General features: G+C 36.6%; 1 protein-coding gene across 1 annotated transcript in view; it reads right to left on the bottom strand.

Annotated features, from left to right (window-relative positions):
* Window positions 1-23,324, bottom strand: part of EPB41L5 (erythrocyte membrane protein band 4.1 like 5) — a 171,459-nt gene that overhangs the window by 84,464 nt on the left and 63,671 nt on the right. The window contains 5 exon segments of the mRNA XM_017891982.1: window positions 9,748-9,859; window positions 10,267-10,313; window positions 18,898-18,925; window positions 20,474-20,580; window positions 21,614-21,783. Coding sequence (XP_017747471.1) covers window positions 9,748-9,859; window positions 10,267-10,313; window positions 18,898-18,925; window positions 20,474-20,580; window positions 21,614-21,783 — 464 coding nt within the window.

Here is a 23,324-nt window from a genome sequence, read left to right as displayed (position 1 = left end):
AAAAAAAAAAAAAAAATATATATATATATATATTAGGGGAAGGTAGGGCAGGAGGGGTGTGGGAATTTCCGCCTATATTAGATGCCTAGGTAGAGATGTCAAATAGGCAGTTGGATATATAAGTCTGGAAATTTAAAAGTCCAGGTTGATGATATAAACTCAGAAATTGCCAGTGTGCATGGATAGCATTTAAAACTGTAATGCTGGATGATATTACAAAGGGAATGAATTGTTACAGAAAAGTTCCTTAAACAGAGGTTAGGGGCTGGAGAGATAAGTAGGAATTAGCAAAGGGTATTAAAAACCATGGCTTGTTAGAAGACGATGGCTTGTTAAAGGGAGGTTAGAAGACAATAAAAAATAGTGGCATCTCTAAGCTAGGTGATGACAATTTCATGAAGAAGTGAGCGACCGTTACGAATGCTATTTAAGCTGACTATAAGATGGACTGTGGGATTAGAAATATGGAGGTCATTTGTGACCTAATAAAGTATAACACTATTAGCCCAAGGCAGAGCCTTTATATGGATTAAAACAATGCTCCTCTTAAAAGACACTTCCATCTCTTGTAAAATTGTCAAATACACTAATCTTTTTGCAACAAGACACTTGGTGCCATCTGCTGGAAAATCACTGCCATAAATTATGTGAACATCATTCTCCTAAATGTGGCACTCCTGTACAGTGTGCAACCTGCACAATCATACCCAGTGCTTTGTGTCAGGGACAATGTTTGATTAGAATGGGTTCAAGAGATTCAGAGAAAGAAGAGATAGCAAGTATAGACAACTCTTACAAAGCAAAGAGTTTTGCTACCAGTGAAACAAAAAAATGGAGGAATAGCCAGAAGAGGTAGATTGAAGGGACAGTTCTTTTTTAAATGATGTGAGCTACCTTAGGAAGTTTTTGTTCTGATGAGATTATTCCAGCAGAAAGGGAAAACTGATGCAGTAGAACAGAAGGGAGGACTGTTCAAATGAAGGTCCTGAGTAACTTGGGGTGAGGATCTAAGTGACTCGTGAGGACCTGGGCCTTAAATAGAATATGGATGGTTCACCTAGCTAATAGCAGGGAAAGTAAGGAACATATTCCCAAATGCAAGTAAGTTCATTGATAAAATGGTGGGAGTATAGAGAAGACCTCTTCTAATTGCTTATGTTTTCAATAAAGTAGGAAGCAAGGTCATCAGCTGAGAACAGAGAGTAGGAAGGGAGGAAGTGGTTTGAAAGAGGAGAAAGTCAGCCCAGCATTGTAGGAGAACAAATAGATTAAGGAAATGTAGTATGATATCAGGGAGCATTGAAGGCTCACTTGAGTTTAGTGGCCAAAATTGAAAGACCATTCAATGATCTGTGTGTATTTCGCATTCACCATTTATATGTAGAGTGTACAGAGTTGGATTTAACCAGATGCATACAACAGGGAGAAGGCCAAGAAATTCAAGAGTATATGGAAAGGTATAATTACAAGTGGCTGTGTATAAAGATGACCCAATGAAGTACTCTGGGAGGTGTTCAACAAATGAGATGAATCAAAAAAAGAGATACCAATACAAGACTCCTGAAATCTTTCACTGCAACAAATGCCCCAGACCTCCTTATCAAATGTGGATGACTCACACTGATACTCAATGCCTTTACTACTCAAATATTTTAATGTTATTACTCCAACATCATTGTGAAATTTCAAAGTGATAACTTGGATATTCCAGAGAACCCAAATCTTCCCAGGTTTTTCTAATTATCCAAGAGTTTTCCTGATGACGTCCCCAGAAAAATTTAACGCAAGTTATTAAACACAGGTCTTATCTCCAAACTTCTACAGAGTTTATAATTAAAAAATTCCTGAAGCTATTGGCGGGGCTACAAATATAGTTTTGTAATAAGAAATTCTTCTCTATTAATGGGTATGAATTCCAATGGTATTTTGCATCCTCTAATGTTTTCCACAATTTATCTTAATACTCCTCTAACTAGTTTCACAAGGTAAATCAAGCCAGCAATCATCCTCCTATTATCATAGCCTCTTATTTTTCATTTTTTAACTCTACCCCTAATAATTCAAAATATTTTGCATTTATTATTATCAATAATTAGGCATGTCTGTAGATGTGAGCTTCATTACGGAATCTGCAATTTCTTACAAATCTTAAACATTGGATCTCAATTCTTTATTACAAGTAGTTAAAAACAACAAATGAAACTTCCTTCAACAACAAAAAATTAGCTACAGCTGCTGAACCTGTTTTTATGAGGAGTTACATTATTACACCATTAAGGAAGTCTTCAGTCACAATCCTTGGAAAACATTGTTCTCGGAGTCAGATATCTCTTTTCCATGCCAATATAAACACAATGCTGGCCAGCTGTCAGGAACAAAATGTAAAATGTTCACTCAAGCACCACCACCTCTACTGAGGCCACAGCTTGTAACACAGAAGCTTAGGTAATTATCTAATAATGAAAAAATTGTGAGAACAATTCCTTCAGGAAGAACAGGAACAATTGTTTTCCACTTCAGTATAAAATATCAATAAAAAAGCCAAAGTTATTTTCCTTTCACCAATTTCTTTCAAAATTTTCTCTTCTCTTCACTCATTCTTTAACAAAGATACTATGTATGTCCCTTCTCACCAGCCCAAGGTGCTCAAAGCAACTAAAGTGTATTACTACATTAGCAATTGTCCAGAATTGATGAAAGAAATTAAGCTCCTTGACATATTTTACGCTGAAAGTGACATGCTTCATGTCCTAATTTCTACACCGCCAAAGCTAACGTTAATGGAACAAGATTCCATTCTAACAATGTTTTCATGTGACTAAAGTAAACATTTTTATGAACAGAGGATGAGAAACTTTTATGTTCTGCAAAAGGGGGGGTACGGGAAGACTACCATATCTATATTCACATGATTCATAATATCTAGAAAGGAGCTGACAAATCACATTTTATACATGGGGGCAGGGGAAGAGGCAGGCATGAAGAAGGAAGGAGAGAAAGCTGTTTCCCCACCACAGAAGTATCTCCAAATCCTAGCCCTTATGTAAAAGCATCTCACATGCAAGCATTCACAACAATCCTGGAAAGCAAGAATATAACTGATGATGTGGTATAATACATATTAAAATTCAGGAAGCAAGTATGTGGTGGGAAAGAGATAAAATGTTATTGAAACAAGATGATTTTGTTTTAGCAAAACAAATAACGGTCCTAATACCAACCACAAAAAATAGTAACTGTATTATTTTCAAACCAATATTCAAAGACTAACACTAAAATAACAGCCTCTCAAAGCAATGAACTATGGTTTAGAAATGAAGAATGTGCCCTGACCAAAGACAGTACCATGGCTCAAACAACTATAGCTCCCACCATTGGGGCATGATGCACTAATAGGGGACAACCATCGTCGAACTTGTTCAGTTTACATTGGTGAATAAAGAGATCCAACCTGGTGATGTACCTTTTGAACAGTGAACAACAACAAAAAGAAATTAAAAAAAAAAAGACCCAACCAAGTGTTATAAATAACATTTTTTTGTCCAACACTTTAAATAAACTCCCCTCCAAAAAAAAGATGATTTGAATTATACTGGTATTACAATATTAGTGTTTGTATACTAGGTGCTTTTCAAAATACACATATTATACACATAGCAGCACAAATAAAATTTATTTTTCTCTGAAAATTCTTTTAAAAGTATATTATCTATGATTATCCTATCAAGGTCAGAAACATTAGGTCTTACTCCAAGATAGGTAAATGCCTTTGAAATTCAACAAAAAGAGACAATGATCTTATGAGCTCATTTATGTTCATGCATGAAAGTGTGAAGGTCACTAGCTTTGCTATGTTTCTACAAGTTTCTTTGACTGTAAAAACAGTCAAAATAAAACCAACCTAATTCAGGATGTTAAAATTAATTATGTTAAATAAAATTAGCCAAAGCACTATAAATTAAATGACATAATACTTAAGCTCTGTGCTGCTGACACCCTTTGATCAAAAGGACGGTGACCCAGTAAGGTGCTTCTGGAGGGTATTACTTCTCTAATTCCGAATTTATCATCACTGACCCTTTAGGCATAATAAAATGCAGAGTGTAAATAGATTGCTGACAATTTATTTAATTTAGATTGAGCTACTTATAAATACCTGATAGCTCTGGAAACAACATACATATCCATCTTGCAAATATCAGCAGAAAGAATACGTGCAATATTTGATAAGAAATTCTGAAGCATATGGCAACTTTTATAAAATAGACAAGTTTAATTTTACTACCATCCAGCCTTAGCCCTTTACTTTCCTCACCCCTTTCGCTGCCTCCATCCCTAACACCCATCCAATCCAGTTTCTCTCATCAGGAATTCACAAATGAATTCTTTACAACAAGGTTTTCAACAAAAGAAAAACCATGATGTGAATCTTCCCTTAAACGTAACAGTACTGATTAATTCAAATTCTATAGAAATGGCTACTTTCAATATGAACGGAAGCTCTTACTCTTCAATTACAATCTGCTAAGATATATATGGGGCATTATATCAGCATCTGTCCTGCAGATTAAGAATAATTTTAAAGTGAGTGAAGTCAAACCTTACAGCTTTCTAAAAGACCAGGAAAGCTTGTTATTCATTGTGCCTCTTTGGCTTCTACTATAGAAACAGTACTTTTTTTAATGATATATATACCATGAAATCTTTTCTTGAACCCAGAGCTTCTGTACTTAAAATGTTATGATCCAAATTCCTCTCTTTCAAGAAAAAAAAATCAGCAATGACAATACTTAGCAATTATCATCTGAGCTAGTAATGTCTAAAACAATTATAAGGGCCATACATTAGTGGCCATTTTTAAGCTCACTAAACGAAGCTGGGCTTATAAAGGTGGGGGCCGGGCTATTTAAGATACAGATCTATTTATATTTAGAGGACGCGCTAAATACTTTGAGTGGCCATCCCCATATACATAATTATACTGAACTCAGATTGAAACCTGCCTACAAATTTTGTTCTTTAAGTATTAGTAAGTTCTGCTTATTTAGGTCTTCTACGGACAAACTGCAACCAACCACTCAGTATTAAACCAATAGTCCAGTATTAAACCCTCTGAAACCTTAATCTTTGTCTGGCAGGAAGGACTTGAGATATAAAACCAACCTCTATGTGAGCGGGATGCATTAAATGAGTTAAGCTGCTTATAATGAAGCTTCATTATCTTGAAGCATTATAAACTCATCGAAATATAAAATATCTATAAATTTCTATATACATAGTTTAAGTTGGAAAATTTTTCTAAAATCTAAAAGAAAACTAAAAAAAGACAGAAGAAATGCTTCCCTTACATGTTTTCCTATCAGAAATGGACTTTTTCCAGCTAATATGCCTCTATTAATTAAACCAAGGAGCTTGAAATTCTAAAGTTCAAAAAGGATCACAAATAGTAATACAATCTAAAAATAATATGGTTTTGGCTTCAGAATTTTATTTTAAAGGTTGTACAGTATCAGATTATGAGACTGTTGCAAACCTGGGTAATCTGTCAGGTGTCTGAGATGAAAGAGAAAAGCCAGTAAAATGAAAAGACAAAGTAAACACATTTTCCATTTGATATAACCATTCAGTAGTAATGTAGCCACTCAGTTAGCCACTGAATGGTTAACCAGTCAGCCACTGAATGGTTAACCAGTCAGCCACTGAATGGTTAACCAGTTAGCCATTCAAAAGTAACCATTCAGATTTCTCTACACATGAGCCACATTATTAATGTGATCTCTAAACTTTTTGGTAAGTTAAAATATTTGTGTTTATTAAAAAGTAAAAGTGTTTGTAATTTAAAATTACATTAATTCAAATCTTAGGCACTTAAATTAAGGCATGTGTCACTTTAGACATATTAAAATAGTGTATAAGAACAAGTTTTTAATAAATATCTCAAAAGGCTGATATATCATGCCTGGACATGCTTCCAGTGTGTTTTTAGTGTGTCTGATTCTTTTAACCTCGATCTCTTTGGATGGCACATGGTGGGGGAATAATGGGCACTTTGTTCACAAACACAAACTTTCTCCTTAGATGTAGTCTGGGTGATGTGTTCACATACTAAAATCATGAAAACCTTTCCAAAATCACAATGGTATACATACTCTTTTCAATACAAAAAATTAATCATTATCATTGACGGCATATGGCTTCTTAGATTCCTTGCCCCTTTCATGGAAGAACTCAATTACAAACAGCACTAAACAACTAGTGACTCACTATAAATTCTCCCATAAACACCAGATAATGTATACCATCAACTTGCATGACAAAGAGTCCCAATGCCTAACAGGCTCAACACTCATATCTCAGTCATGGCTGCATGGCCAGGAAAATGAACATCATGACGGATTCCTGCATTCTTCACATTGTGCTCATGAACAAAGTCAGTGTAGTTTCTATGTGCGGTCTGGGGTGGGGGCAAGGCCCTTGTGTTCCACTGGTTTCCACCACGTTGACAGCAGTCACTGGCAGCAGAGAGCCTGGATGGTTGGGGAGTGGGAGGGGAGCACAGTTAGTCAACAGGAATAGGAGAAAATGGATGTGTAAGAGATAATAAAGGTGAAAGGTAATGTCACTAGCATGCACTGCTGCTATGAGTAGTTAACAACATCTACTCCATGCAATGAATAACAAAGTGGGGGAAATCCACAAAGTTACATGTAATGAAAAATACCAATATGGAAATACATGTAAGTAATCTGACTCAGTTAAAGTGAATTAAAGAAGAAATTTCTCAGAAAGCAAGACACTCTGTATCTGTCCCTGATGTTGTTACTAACACTAAAAGCAGAAATGCTGTTAGGGGTTTTAATCAGAAGAAAAAAATATTCATAATCTACTTACTTCAAATATTTGAAAAAATAACTATACATAAGGACAAAAGCATGTATGGAAAAGGAAGACTGAAAATTCTTCCTTAAATTATGAGATTTCACAGAACTGAAACCCAGGGAACAAAATTCAGACAGAGCACTAAAAATAAAAAATCTACCCTCAGAGGCCATGTAGTTTTACATCAATGTTCCCAATTAACAATAGAGAATCATTGCTCCTTATATAATCAAAGTTCACAAGACCTCAAAATGAAATTCAACAGGTACAGATAATGTGATCAGATGATACACCTTCTCCAAGAAGTAGTTTAGTAAGCATATTAGGCACCTCTTATCACAGTGCTATAGAAAAGGCCTACAGAATTCTAAGACTGAAACATGCATACGTGCAGTTCTTGGTTAGAAGTGATCAGAGTCCTCCAGTAGAAAGAAAGCAAATCAAAGTCTGGTGACTTGGCAGAAAGGGCAGCACATAGTTCAAATAACTACAAAGGAAAATACCACCCCAAACATAAAATATGTGCAAAAATACATTTTTAGTAAGTGTTATCTTTCTAACTCAACCAAAACATTAATCTTCACCTTTATCCCTTAGGGAAACCGTAAAGAAATTAAAATAATGTTTCAAAACAAACCTGGAAGGCTTTTTTATAACAAAATCATCTTTCTTTTAACTGAAATACAATTTGTTCATCAGACCTGGCTCACAAAAATCACAACCCTCAAGTTATGGTCTCTAAAAATTTAGAAAACTAAATTAGGTTAAAAACCCCTATCAACGCAAGAGTTTCTAAACACTGTTCAGTTTTGTTTCTGTTGTTGCTTACAAATGATTTGTGGGTTTACAATACATGAATTGTTTCTCAAAATGTGAAATTTTAAATACCTGATTATTCTAAGCTACTGATATGCCAAATCATTCACTCTAATAATGCTGTCATTTAAAAGACACCAGCAAAAAAATGCTGAAGACTTGAACAGGGAGTAGGTTTAGATTAAATTGGTTGAAAGTTATCTGCCAGAAATAGAATGGGCCATTATTCTGCCCAATTGTTCAAACATAGGAAGCACTTCCAAATTTTAACCACTTACCACTTTCTAAAGGAGGACTGTTTTATATTCTTTTGAAAGCATTAACAAGAATCAAAGCATGCAGAAAAAAGAATGAAATGCAGAGTACATCTGAAATTAAGGCGGAAGAGTCCATTATCTCCAAAACATGCCGGCTCTATATTCAGTTCCATGCCCTTGTTGACATACACTGAGGCTTATTTTGTTATAAAGAGCACCACTTTACTCTATTTCAGCAAAGGAGGTCTCAGCACAACCACATAAAGAAAGGAAAATACACAGCTCCAAATTTTTCATTTTCCTTAAAATTTAATAAATTCAATGCTCTTTCTAAAGGATGCATCAAATTAGCCAAGTAGTACCTAAGAAATAAAATCACACAGATTTAAATATGTACCTATTAATACGGAAAAACTGAGATTCAGTGTTGTAATATAGTATGCCAACTAATTAGACTCTCATTCCATATGAATGTAAAAGGCAAACATATAAAAGACACTTCTTTTACAGCTGAAGTCTCAGTACTGTTTTTCCTTGCAAACAGAACTTGGTGGTAACATCAATGAGTTAAAACTTAACTGCTTACAGGAGATGTGTTTTCCATAAGAAATTGAAGACACTTTCTAAAAATGACTTTAAAAAATAAATTTGACATTTATAAGCCTCGTTCTTTACACTTTTAAGTGTGTACCCAGATGCACACAAATATACACAAAGTATCACCACCACACACGCATGTAGAAAGAAAATAAAAAGGAGAAAATGGGGCCAGGGGAGAAGAGAACTCAATCTTATAAACTAATCGCAAGTTATTTGGAACTGACGTAAAAATATGCCCAAATATCAAGAGCAAGGCACCTTGCAGTTAGTTAAGCCAAAATAGCAGTGAAAAATAATTACATAGCAAAGACTGAAAATAATCACCAACCACTGTTGACCCACCACCATGAAGGAAGAACTGGCTGCACAGAAAGCTGACCAAAACCTTGAGATCACCACAGTAATGCATTAGATTTCAGGTACTACACAAACTAAGAGCAAGAGAAAAAGAGAAAAATCCTATGAATTATCAAAATTCATTTCACAAACAGAAAAATAACTTGAACAGGTGACACACCCAACATGACCACTGAATCAATCCCCAAGAAGCCCCCACCAAGCCACATATATTTATTTGGGAAAGGATAAACTCAAGTGATTAACTCCAATAAGACACAAAGTATCCATACTTGTATATTTACTATTAATCTAAAAAAAAAACCTGGAAGTCTAAATAATTAAAGTATCCTTTTCCTGTCATCAGATTCTCTCTCAGTCTCCTTAGGGTATCTCATGCTTTATCAGATTTTAATCATGTTTCGCTTCCGACTTTACCCTCTGTCTTTAATGAGGAAAACACACTCGAAGCAGCATCATGTTGTCTGGAATAACATGTAGTGGATATACTTTCCTTACGGACCTGGGAAAACATTCTACTGTCTTCTTCAACAGAGTCATCCACCACTACCACATCAAGCTAATAAGAGCAGATGTATTTTAAATGTATTAATGTTTTGTTTCAAATAAATAATAAGGACAGCTGTCTGATGGTCTTCATTTAGACAACTGTACTCCCTTTATCACCAACATCCTTATTTTCCCCATCTCAATCTGATTATTTAATAACATGCTTTCCAGCTCACAAATATGAATAATTTGCTTTCAATCATATTTAAAGTACTTTAAGATTACGGCCTGGAATTCCGAATACAATTAAGTAGGCAATATTTTATTTTAGTTTAAGGAATTAACAAACCATTTCCTGTCATGCTGGTCTGTTCCAGGATTCTGTGGCAGATTCTCTATCTCCACTGGCACAGGAGCAGAGGAAATGGAAGGACTCACAAGCAGAGCAGATCTCATCCCCAAGCCTTTGGACAAAATTACAAAATTATCTATTTTGCCTAGATAACAGATCTCTTCATCAACAAATACTAAAATGGAGTACTATTTACAAAGCCAACAAATAAAATGTCACCAAATGCTTGAATTTTATATACCACCTCAGAGATAGTCAATGAATGAAATATTAGTAATCAGTTAAATTATGTTCTTGGATTCACAGGGACAGAAAATGTTATACAGCAGCTGTTTCATTTACAAAATCTCAGAGAAAAAAAAACAGGAAGTTATTACTGAACCACTAAAGGGAAAAGGAAAAGAAAAGGCACACAATTTGTGCAAGGTTACACACACCACTACGAAAATCCAATCAATAGTACTACTGTTACCATAATTAACCGGTGATCCGGTGTTTTAGAAACTTAATATTGTCTTACCTGTTGGGAGCCATTACTTTGGGTCAAAACATTATTGTGAACACTGTAATGGGGGAAAAAATCTATTAAAAATTCTATATGAAATCTCAGGACTTCACTTTGTATGATGACACATACACGAACAAAATATTTATTTTAAAGATATTAACATTTTGTTTCAAATAAAGAATAAAACTACTGCTGGTACCTAAAACTAAGAATGTCAGATACCCAAAAACACTTGTTCTTATAGGCAAATACTTGCTTTTCTATAGTTGCTCATTTGATGTTTCCATATACCTGTATTTTAATCATGCTTTAGAGGTATGCTTCACAACTAATGTTTATTCTTTGGACGACAGCTGTCAAGGATGACCTAACAAAGACAGCAACACAAGACCCACATAAACTTAACTGTCACTTCTTTTGTATATTCCTACCCTCAAGATTTTCCAGTATCAGGAACAACTCAGCATTTTATAACTCAAAAGGCCTTAGTATAAAAGGTTTAGAAAGTTTGAAAATTCTGTGTGTACACCTTCCTCTCCAAATGACTTATAAACACGTTTTAAAATTTTCAGTTTAGGCCAGGCACGGTGGCTCACGCCTGTAATCCTAGCCCTTTGGGAGGCCAAGGTGGGCGGATTATGAGGTCAGGAGATAGGGACTATCCTGGCTAACACGGTAAAACCCCATCTGTACTAAAATACAAAAAAATTAGCCTGGCGTGGTGCGGGTGCCTGTAGTCCCAGCTACTTGGGAGGCTGAGGCAGGAGAATGGCNTCAGGAACAACTCAGCATTTTATAACTCAAAAGGCCTTAGTATAAAAGGTTTAGAAAGTTTGAAAATTCTGTGTGTACACCTTCCTCTCCAAATGACTTATAAACACGTTTTAAAATTTTCAGTTTAGGCCAGGCACGGTGGCTCACGCCTGTAATCCTAGCCCTTTGGGAGGCCAAGGTGGGCGGATTATGAGGTCAGGAGATAGGGACTATCCTGGCTAACACGGTAAAACCCCATCTGTACTAAAAATACAAAAAAATTAGCCTGGCGTGGTGCGGGTGCCTGTAGTCCCAGCTACTTGGGAGGCTGAGGCAGGAGAATGGCATGAACCCGGGAGGCAGAGCTTGCAGTGAGCTGAGATTGCGCCACTGCACTCCAGCCTGGGCAACAGAGCCAAACTCCATCTCAAAAAAAAAAAAAAAAACCACAAAAAACAAAAACAAACTCAGTTTAGTTTGTACCCATCCCCACCCTGCCATCCCCACAAAAAGCACTTGAAAAAACCCTCAACCTATAATACAAAAAAAAAAAAAATAGAAACTACAGAACAGCAGAAAAAAAAATTCAATAAAATAAAAACTCAAAGATGAACTATAACTCACAACGAAATGAGAAAAAAGGTTTCCTAATGTCAGACATTCGAAAACAAGGATAAATGGTATCCTTGAAATAAGAAATTCAACTAACGTAAAAAATAATTCGAAGATTAAAAAAATTCCTTGAAAGTGAGAAAAAAATTTACAGATTTAACGACAGCACTGTGTTTCAGGAAAAAGAGACAGAAAATGAAATACAATCAATCCCTTATTGTTCGGCCACTAATCTTCAAGGATAAGGAAGGAATACTTCGGGTACCCCGAGTAGATTTAAAAGCAAATCTCTACCAATTATCAGGTTGGCAAATACCTCCCGTAGCAATAATCAATAATATTATTTTATAACTAGCCAACATGTCATTCTACTAAGGAAACAAGCAAAGCTCTCAAATACAATCTCTGAATAGAGTATCCAGAAGCCTTTCTAACAAGGTGAGAGCAAAAACCACTACCTGATAATGAAAGCCAACCAGTTAAGAACCGAAGAATAAAGAGAGGCCCTGCTAAAAAGCTGGGGAATGAAGACTGAACACATTTTATATTCTACTTTTTTAAGAACTACAGATCAATTACAAGTTGCGTCACCATAACTTGCATTACCACTGTCTGGGTTCAAAGCCAAGCTGTGTCATTAGGTCTACTCTGCATACCTTGGGTTACTCAGTTGCATGGGACTGTTAGAACGACTAAATGAGTTAATACTAGCGAAATACAAATAATAGCAATTACAACAACAAAAAAATACCTTTAAAAGAAATACTATTGGTGAGGCATGGTGGCTCATGCCTGTAATCCCAGCACTCTCAGGGGCCGAGGCAGGAGGACGCCTGAGCCCAGGGATTTGAGACCAGCCTGGGCAACAGAGCCAGACCTCTAGCTCTTCAAAAAATTTAAAAATAGCTACGTGTTGGGGTGTGTGCCTGAAGCAGTTTCATATACTTTGGAGGCTGAGGCAGGAGGATTGCCTGATCCCAGGAGGTTGAGGCTACAGTGAGCCATGATCATGCCACTGCACTGCAGCCTGGGTGGACCCTGTCTCATAAACAAAACAAACAAACAAACAAAAAACCACCACCCCTCCCTCAAAAATAAATAAATAAATAAATAAAACAATTTAGTGTAGATTCACTGCCATGGCAATGTTAAAGATTATATCCATCAGGTACAATTTCTTTTTACTAACCATGTTGCTCTTCCTCGAATACCCATGATCCTAAGCCTTAATGAAATCTCATCCTGCCTGCTTGGTACAGAGGTTAGACTTACTAGTCCATGGTCCCTTGGTTATTCTCAGAAGCTTTGCCTTTAACTAGAAATAACTTTAGTAGGTGATCAGTAAGAATAACATGAGAACAAAATACTTATAAGTGATGTTAATTGAATCATAGCTTCCTGTTGTAAATTGTCTGAAATACAAAAAGCATTATTTTCTGATAATTATATACATTCTTTCACTTCCATGAGTATTAAGGAATTACTGAATTATTTCTCATTACTAATCTACTTCAAACTTCCCTTTTTAAAGGACTAGATAAAGTAACTGACCCTTTTGCTTTTACATAGTATACCTCCTACTCATTTGATTTCCTCTACCATTTTTTCTTTTCCTCTTCCCTGTCTTCAAGACTGCATATTAAGCCTGTATAAGACGTACCAGTAATTGAAATGTCAACTATCCTTTAAACATCACCTCTTAAAATACTGTATAGTATTCATGACTCACAAGAGTAGTTAGGAGCCAAAATAGTACAAGAAAAATGACTGACATTAGAGAATTTAAAAATCTGTTATTCAAATGGGCATTGTACAAAACTGCAGAATACAAGGTTGAGAAGCTTTTCAGGTCTAGTTGTGCCTTTTCAAACAGTACTGTTTTCCATGGTTCAGTGGAGCAAAACTGTTCATACAAACAGAACTGGAAGGGCAAGAGTGAAAGGGCATACAACATGCCAGTCTGAGCTCAGGTTTTCTCAAGCACTGCGATGGGTGGTGCTCAATACCCTTCAGGAGAGTTGGGTCCTCCTCTAGATCCCATTTCTAAAAGCCTAGTCTAAAAAAAAAAATCATCCCTTAAATATGCCATTTCTGCTATGTTTTCCAGAGCCAAAAGCATCACTAACGAAGAGACACTAACATTTAGCCATTAAATTAATCATAATTCCAAAACAGGCACTATATATATTCATTTTTTCTTTTTTTTTGCAAATAAAAGCCTTAATTTTTCAACTATGTATCATTGCTGAATACTTTGTTCACATTTCTGCTAACTTTAGCAGGTACTCACTTTTTACTTTAAGCTCTAATATTCCATACCCCAGCCTCCTTTTCAGGAAAGCAAGACATAATCCATTAAATAAACAAAATAGTTTCAAAGATAAAGAAAAATCTCAAATATTACTCCATTTTCTTTTTCTTTTTTTTTTATTTGAGATGGAGTCTCGCTCTGTCACCCAGGCTAGAGAGCAGTGGCGCAATCTCGGCTCAGTGCAACTTCCGACTCCAGGGTTAAAGCAATTCTCCTATCTCAGCCTCCAGAGTAGCTGGGATTACAGGCATATGCCACTACGCCCAGCTAATTTTTGTATTTTTAGTAGAGATGGAGTTTTGCCATGTTGGCCTGGCTGGTCTCCAACTCCTGACCTCAGATGATCTGCCTGCCTTGGCCTCCCAAAGTGTTAGGATTACAGGCATGAGCCACTCCTCCCAGCCATTACTCCACTTTTCTGAAAAGCATAGCTTATAAACAAATCCAAGAAAAATAAAAGTATACAGCACAGAAAAGGCACAAAATGTTGATTTTAACCGATAAAATTTCACGGAGAGAATTTCACAGAAATTTCACTTCCTCCCTGTTCTATTTATTTATTCATTTATTTTCAACAGCCTATTGACAGCTAAAGAAACTTGAGGGGAGTCCTTGTTCAAAAAGCAGAGTGCTACTATAGTCAATCACTAATCATGGACTGGCTTTAACAGCTTTCAAAGTGAAAAAAAAAAAGGACATTTCAAGGTGAGGCTGATGATACTCAATATCCAAAAATAACCAATTTCTTTCAAAAAAGGTCTAGTGAGACACCTGCCATATAAGAGTACAGACAAATTCAAAAATAAACTAGATTTGTGGGTATGGTCTGAATCTTATCTTTAACCGGCATTCTAGGAGACTCTAACACATACAAATTGTTAAGCATTATATGAGACTATAGACTCACTGTAATAAATATTAAAGTTAATGGAGCCGGCCGGGTGTGGTGGCTCACACCTGTAATCCTAGCCCTTTGGGAGGCCGAGGCATACGGATCACTTGAGGTGGGGAGTTTGAAACCAGCCTGGCCAACACGGTGAAACCCTGTCTCTACTAAAAATCCAAAAAATTAGGTGGGCATGGTGGTGCGTGCCTGTTATCCCAGCTACTTGGGAGGCTGAGGCAGGAGAATCACTTGAACCCGGGAGGCAGAGGTTGCAATGAGCCAAGATCACGTCATTGCAATCCAACCTGGGCGACAGAGCAAGACTCTGTCTCAAAAAAAATTAATTAATTAATTAAAATAACGGAGCCATCAGAAGCAAGACCTTCAGAATGGTAATTTGAAAACAAAAGCAGATACTCTCCCCAGTGAAACAAATATTTAAGTGGTTCAAAAAACAAACAGAAAATTTTTCTTTCTTTTTTTTTTTGAGACAGGGTCTCATTTTGTTACCCAAGCTGGAGTGCAGTGGCACGACCTCAACTCACTGCAGTCTCCGCCACCCTGGCTCAAGCAATCCCCCTGCCTCATCCTTTAAGTAGCTGAGGACTACATGCGCACGCCACCACATGTGGCTAATTTTTTTTTGTAATTTTTGTAGAGAAAGGGTTTGGCCATTTTGCCCAGGCTGGTCTCAAACTCCTGGGCTCAAGTGATCCGCCCACCTCCGCCTCCCAAAGTGCTAGCACTACAGGCATAAGCCACTGCGCTCAGCCAAGAAAAAAATTTTTTTTTGTTTTTGAGACGGGGTCTCACTCCATTGCCCAGGTTGGAGTACAGTGGTGTGCGATCATGGCTTGTTGCAGCCTCGACTTCCTGGATTCAGGTGATTCTCCCACCTCCCAAGTACCTGGGACCCCAGGCAGGTACCATCACACCCAGCTAAATTTTGTGGTTTTTGTAGAAATGGGGTTTCACCACGTTGCCCAGGCTGGTCTGGAACTCCTGGGCTTAAGCAATCCTCCCGTTCTGGCCACCCAAAGTGCTGGGATTAGAGGCATAAACCACCATGCCTGGCCCCCTAGTTTTGTTTTGTTTTTTGTTTTTTTGTTTTGTTTTTGAGACGGAGTCTCACTCTATTGGCTAGGCTGGAGCACAATAGCGTGATCTCGGCTCACCGCAACCTCTGCCTCCCAGGTTCCAGCGATTCTCCTGCCTCAGCTTCCCAAGTAGCTGGGACTATAGGCGCCTGCCACTATGCCCAGCTAATTTTTGTATTTTTAATAGAGACAGGGTTTCACCATGTTGGCCAGGATGGTCTTGATCTCTTGACCTCATGATCTGCCCGCCCTGGCCTCCCAAAGTGCTGGGATTACAGGCATGAGCCACTGCACCCAGCTTCCCCGCCCTGCCATTTTTTTTTAAATCATTAAAAGGCACACACCAAGTAGAGAATCATTTATTCAAGAAAATCTACTAAATCTCATTAAGGCCTAAGTCTGTGACATTTGATCCACAATTTGCTTTCCTGTCCCTTTTTTCCAATCTTGGTGTGGTGGTAGCTCTACTTCTGGTGGGTGCAGCAAAGAAGATGGGGCTAATACTCCTCTAGTTCTCTATAGTTTAAATCGTCTATTTTAAATATGTTCAAGAACTAAGGAAACCACATCTAAAGAAATAAAGTATGACAACTGTGTCTCACAAATTGAGAGTATCATTACATAGACATTATAAAAAAGAACCAGAGACCAATTCTGGAATTGAAAAATACAGCAGCAGAAATAAATTAACAAAGGGGGTGCTCCATAAAAGATTTGAGTAGGTAAAAGAATCAGTAAGCTTGAAGACAGGTCGAGTGAGATTACATAGTCTGAAAAAAAAAAAAGTATAAAGAGAAGTGAACAGACTTGGAGACCTGTAGGAAACCATCAAGTGTAACAACTTACATGTTAATGAAAATTCCAGAAGGAGAAGAGAAAGAGAGCATAAAGAATATCTAGAGAAATAATGGGTGAAAACTTCCAGACTTGATGGAAAGGTTGTATCATGGAAAAGCAACTATATGAAAACTGGACTGGCAATATTTATATCAAATAAAATCAACTTTAAAACAAAAGTTACTAGACATAAAAAGGAACATTTTATCACAATAAAAGAATAGTCCATCAGTACACTATAACAATTATCAACACATACATAACTACCCCAATTCACAACATACAGGAAACAAAAACAGAAATGAACTGAAGGGAGAAATAGACAATAGTTGTAGACTACAATACTCCACTCTCAAAAACAGATTAAAATTAGGCAAAAGATGAACAATGAAACAGAAGATCTGAACACAATAAACTAACACACATCTATCAAACACTCCACTCAGAAACAGCAAAATATATACTCTTCTTAAGTACGCATAAACTATTTTCCTGGGTGACTCATATGGAGGGGTCATAAAACAAGTCTCATTAAGTTGAAAGGGACTGAAATCATATAAAGTATGTCCTCTACCCATTATGGAATAAATTTAGAAAAAAATAAAATTTTGATGTTCACAAATACAGGGAAACTTAGCAACATACTCCTAAGTAATCAAACAAGTCAAAGAAGAAATCACAAGTTAGAAAATAATTTGAGACAACCAAAAAACAAGAACACAACATAGCAAAACTTATTGAACTAAAGGAGTGCTTGAAAGGAAATTTAATATCTTTAAATGTTAAAAAATAAATATCTCAGATAACCTAATCTTCCACCTTAAGATACTAGAAAAACAGCAAAGTAAACCTAAAGCAAGCAGAAAGAAAAAATAATATAGAGCAAAATTAATGAAACAGAAAAATTAATGAAACCAAAAGTTGGTTCTATTTGATAAGGTCAACAAAATTGACAAACCTTTTGCTATACTAGTCAAGAAAAAAAAAAAACTCAAAATACTAAAAATCAGAAAGGAATGAGGAGATATTACTATGGACCTTTTAGAAATACAAAGGAAAAGGGAATACAAACTGTATGTCAACAAACTAGATACCATAGATAAAACAGATAAACTCTAGAAAGACAACAACTCCCAAACTGAATCAAGAAGAAAAAGAGAATCAGGGAGGGCCCTGTGCTGTGGCTCATGCCTGTAATCCCAGCAAGATGTGAGGTGGAGGCAGGAGGACTGCTTGAGCCCAGGAGTTTGAGACCAGCCTGGGCAACACAGGGAGGCCCCATCTCTACAAAAAATGTAAAAATTAGCCAGGCATGATGGCAAGTGCCTAGAAGGATTGCTTGAGCCTAGGAGGGTGAGGCTGCAGTGAGCCAAGCCATGTCAAGCTGCCGGACTGTAGCCTGGGTGAAAGAGCTAGGCCCTGTACCACCACCCCCCTCCCAGAAAAAAGAGAAGAAAAGAAAATCTGAATAGATCTCTCACAAGAATTTTTCAGCTTCACATAAAGAGAAAGATGGCTTTAATGGTGAATTCTACCATACATTTAAATAATTAATACCAATTATTTACAAATTCTTCCCAAGAAATAGATGAGGAGGGAACATACACAAACTTATTTTGTAAAGCCAGTATTACCCACCCCACATAAAAAACCAGACAATGACATTATAAGAAAACTACAGGCCAATATCTCTGATGAATAGACACACAAATCCAAAAACATACTAGGCTAATGAAATCCAGCAACATACAATATAAAGAAGGACTATACACCACAACCAAGTGGGATTTATTCCAGGAATAAAATTGCTTATTTGCAAATCAATTTTGTTCTTTGCGCTCCTTACGTACAAGGATCCTAATTTATCTTTAGATTCTCAGCCACTTGCCAATAACAAATGTATGTCATTCTCTTCATGAATGGCTCATCTGCCCCAACCCCATTCTTTACTTCCTTGAACTGCTCTAATTTTTCATCATGTCAATTTTATCTGGCATTACATGTTTATTTATTCCCCGATATATCCCTGGTGCGTTAGGGACAACCTGACATTTTGATAGGTCTTAAATATTTGCTTAATGATAGCAACTACATAAATTCCAAACATTCTATATCAATTTCTAAGTTGCAAAACATTACTTACCTAAGTTCTTCAGGTTTTGTAGCACATGCTAACAGAAGAAAAAAGATAACACCTCATTAGTTTCTTCTTACATGATAAACTGCTGCACTATTCAAAGCAAAACTTTAATTGCTTTATAAGCCATGTTTCACAACCATACATTTCTTTCTTTGAGAAAGGGTCTTTCATGTTTTTGTAGAGATAGGGGTGGGTCTCACTACTGTTGCCCAGGCTGGTCTCAAACTCCTGAGAGTTGAGCTTCTGGGCTCAAGCAATTCTCTCACACTGGCCTCCCAAAGTGCTGGGATTAATGGTGTGAGCCACCACATTTGGCCCCAACCATAAATCTAAAAACCTTCAATTGACCGAAGTGTCTTGGGGTTCACACCATAAAGTCAACAATGGCAATTATTTTCATTTTTCAAATAAAGCAACAGAATGCATATATATCTCCACCTTTCAAACAGAACCAATCTGTAAGCCTCCAGAGTGAGCTGACCGATTACGAATTATCATCAGTGGAAACCAAGAGGAAACTTAGGGTTTTAAAATCATCACAATTCATTTATAGCTGTATATTTAATTTATAGCCACACCAAAACTTATGAGTATAAATCATTTTTATAAAAAAGTCAACACTGCCAAACATCAGATCATTACAGTTGTTTCTGGACAACTCATGATGACTCTGATAGTGGAAATACTTAAAATTAAATTTGCATTTTAATACAAATTCAGTTTAAAACCAAACATAAGGTTTAATTTATTTGTCAAGGTAAACAATGCTTTTTCTTATATGATCGATCTTAATCAGCAAGTAACAATTATGAATTAGGAAATGTCTGTGTAACAATGATGAATATATTTTAAAATAGTATTTAATAGAATCCTTAATATTATAATACAATATGAAATAAATTTTACTTAAAAAAATTCATCACAAGACAATGTTTTGGCCAGGCATGCCTGTAATCCTTTTAGGATTGGGGAGGCCAAGGTGGGCAGATCACTTGAGGTCAGGAGTTCAAGACCAGCCTGGCCAACATGGCAAAACTCCGTCTCTACTAAAAATACAAAAATGAGCCAGGAGTGGTGGCACATGCCTGTAACCCCAGCTACTCAGGAGGCTGAGGCATGAGAATCACTTGAATCTGGGAGGTGGAAGTTGCAGTGACCTGAGATCACACCACTGCACTCCAACCTAAGCGACAGAGTGAGACTATCTCAAAATAAATAAATAAATAAAAATAATATTTAAAAAAATTCCTAAGGGGATTAAGGGATGTTTTAGAATGAGATCTATAAGTCAAAAGGGAGAGAATATGTTGCTCTACAGAAACACAGTTTTGTATACAAAAACTGAACACAACCTCAGACTATCATTTGAATTGGGATTAACATAAAGTTTAATCTCTGCTAACAATACAGGCAATTTTTCTCTATGTATCCCATGAAATTGATTCTGCCAGGAAAGTACTTTAGTTGACTGGAACAGACCTGAGGAGGAGACTGACGTAACTTCCTCTTATGGAAACAACACCAGCACATAATTAATTGTCAAGGAAAAATAACCCTTTGAAAGAGGGTTGCACCTCACCTTTCATTTGTAGAGTCCGTCTAGAATATCGTTTGCTGGGCCTTCTTTCAAAGGATGTTGATCTTCTAGCTTTATTGGTTTTTGTGGTCTGATACTCTGTTTTCCCACTAAATGAGGCATAACAGAAGGGACATTTTAGGTCTACAGTAATAAAGCACACACATATAAGACAGTCTACATTCAGGTTCTCCTTAAAAGAATCATCCTAAACTTCATCCCACAGGAACAACTACTAATAGTCTTGATCTCTCTCTTTACCATATCCTTCTTTCACTCTTTAGGCTTTTGTGAACTATGCAACAGATTATGTTGGTTTTATTTTTCTTGTATGTATGCATATCACCTAAGTACACATTAAATAAGTTTGGAATATCTGTCCTTTTATGGAAACTCCCTCTCTTTCCCAGCTACATTCCTCAGTGCAAAGTGTGTAATTAAAAGAATATTTTCAGTTACTTTTTCTAATTGTGATACACACTTTTCAGTATAATTATCCAGAAATGTTTTTTAAGACTATTGTCTTATTCTCCTTGATTTCCATTTAAATTCTGTTCAGAAAATGCCTCCTTATTTTAACATAAGTATAACAGAATACTACTTCTATTAACTCCACACAATCAACTTGCCACATTACTGGAACAATCCATTCCTTCTTTAACTGATTTTCATGGCATGCAGAACACTCACAACCAATAATCCACTCTCCAGTAAACCAAAACATTTCTAACTCATGACAACAAACAAGAAGTCATGAGAATAATGAACTTCAGGCTTATAAAGGACCACAAATGTTATCCAGACTAATATCTCATTCAGTGCAAGAAACCCTTTTCTATATGGTATCCAGTGTTGGGTGGAGAGTCCATAAAACTCTTGTTAAATACATAAATTGGGAGTGGGTTAATATATAAAATAAACATCCAGAGGGACATAAAAGCCATTATACAATTACTGTTTTCCCATCTATTCGAGAAATTATAACCAATAACAATACCACTTTTTCTATTTCATTTTGGTCAATGGATGACGCTGGCAAACCACTTTATTCCTCTCTACCTAATCTGTAAAAATGAAAAGGTTGGCCTAAATTTTTTGGACTGTATGCAATGAAAGATAGATAAAACAGCTATTAAAATTAACCTATATCTAAATCGTGATCCTAGTCGAATAAATCCTGATCGATGAGAACTCTTTTGGACAGGGCCTCGAAGGCGGAAGAAGGCATGATGTTCCACAGCACATTTCCATAAATGTTTGCATGCTTTCGGATGATCCAGTCTAAAGACAAATGTATGTTCCTGTTCTTTGCCCTGAAAAAGAAAAGTATATATAAAAGGATGATTACTAGTTCAAACAGTCCTATCTCCTATTTCTGAAATACAAACACATCCATGAATAAAGGATCTAGTGTGCTCCCTGAAATTCAGACACTCTTTATAGTATCGACATAATAAGGGCAGAGTTGAAATCAGTTGCTCAGCCAATACAAAATTATTCCTAAGAGTTATTCCCCTCTACTTACATGATCTCATTTGTCAGAGAGACATAAAATGAGATTTCATCTGCCATTATTTGGGATAACTGTATAATTATAATTTGAGGGCTCATATTAGATCTGGCAGTATATATCGACAGCCCTAAAAATGCTCACATTTTTGTCCTAGTAACCACACTACCAGGAGTCTAATTATAATAGTTAACATTCACATAGAAATTTTTCTACTCAGGCCTGTAATCCCAGCACTTTGGGAGGCCGAGACGGGCGGATCACGAGGTCAGGAGATCGAGACAATCCTGGCTAACACGGTGAAACCCCGTCTCTACTAAAAAATACAAAACTAGCCGGGTGTGGTGGTGGGCGCCTGTAGTCCCAGCTACTCGGGAGGCTGAGGCAGGAGAATGGCGTAAACCTGGGAGGCAGAGCTTGTAATGAGCTGAGATCCGGCCACTGCACTCCAGCCTGGGCAACAGAGTGAGACTCCGTCAAAAAAAAAAACCAAAAGAAATTTTTCTAAGGATTTCACATAAATTATCTCAATAAGTAGATACTATCATTAGCCCCATTTCATAGATGAGGAAACTGGGGCTCAAAGAAATTAAGCCCAAAGCCACAAAGCTATTAAGAAAGGAAACCAGAAATGAATTTAACCATTAGCCTTGCTCCAGAATCTACACACACCTCTAACAACTAAGTCATACTGCCTCTCTGGGGAAAATTATTTCCTAAACATCAAAAGTTATATATGAAGATATATATTTCCTCAGTCTCATTTATAATAGTAAAACTTGGCACAAACCCTACACATCCAAAAAAAAGAGAAATGGTCAAGTAAATAGTGGCATACGTAAAAAATTATACAGAGGGATAAGTGAATAAATGATGAATGAATGAATGTGCCATTGTTTATTCATATTATACAATAGCATATATATGTTAGATCTACATAGGTACACATCTAGATAAAACAGGCAAGCTGCAAATATATATAATTATGCAAGTTTTTAACAATTCTAACATGTGTTAATATTTGGAAAAAGTTACAAAATATATATGAGAATAATACCCTCCAAAAATAGTGACCAGGTACCAGAAGAAAGGGGGTAGGTAGTCAGGTGGTTAGACTTTAGTTGGTATTATTTATTCATGTACATAATTGTATTTATCTGTTTCTAAAAGAGATCTAAAGCCCAATGTAAAAAATGTTAAATCGGCCGGGCGCGGTGGCTCAAGCCTGTAATCCCAGCACTTTGGGAGGCCGAGACGGGCGGATCACGAGGTCAGGAGATCGAGACCATCCTGGTGAACACGGTGAAACCCCGTCTCTACTAAAAATACAAAAACTAGCCGGGC

This window comes from Rhinopithecus bieti, unplaced genomic scaffold, assembly GCF_001698545.2.
Source record: "Rhinopithecus bieti isolate Rb0 unplaced genomic scaffold, ASM169854v2 scaffold_19969, whole genome shotgun sequence".
Lineage (NCBI taxonomy): Eukaryota > Metazoa > Chordata > Mammalia > Primates > Cercopithecidae > Rhinopithecus > Rhinopithecus bieti.
Note: the sequence above shows the minus strand (reverse complement) of the source record. Positions and strands in the feature narration are given on the sequence as shown.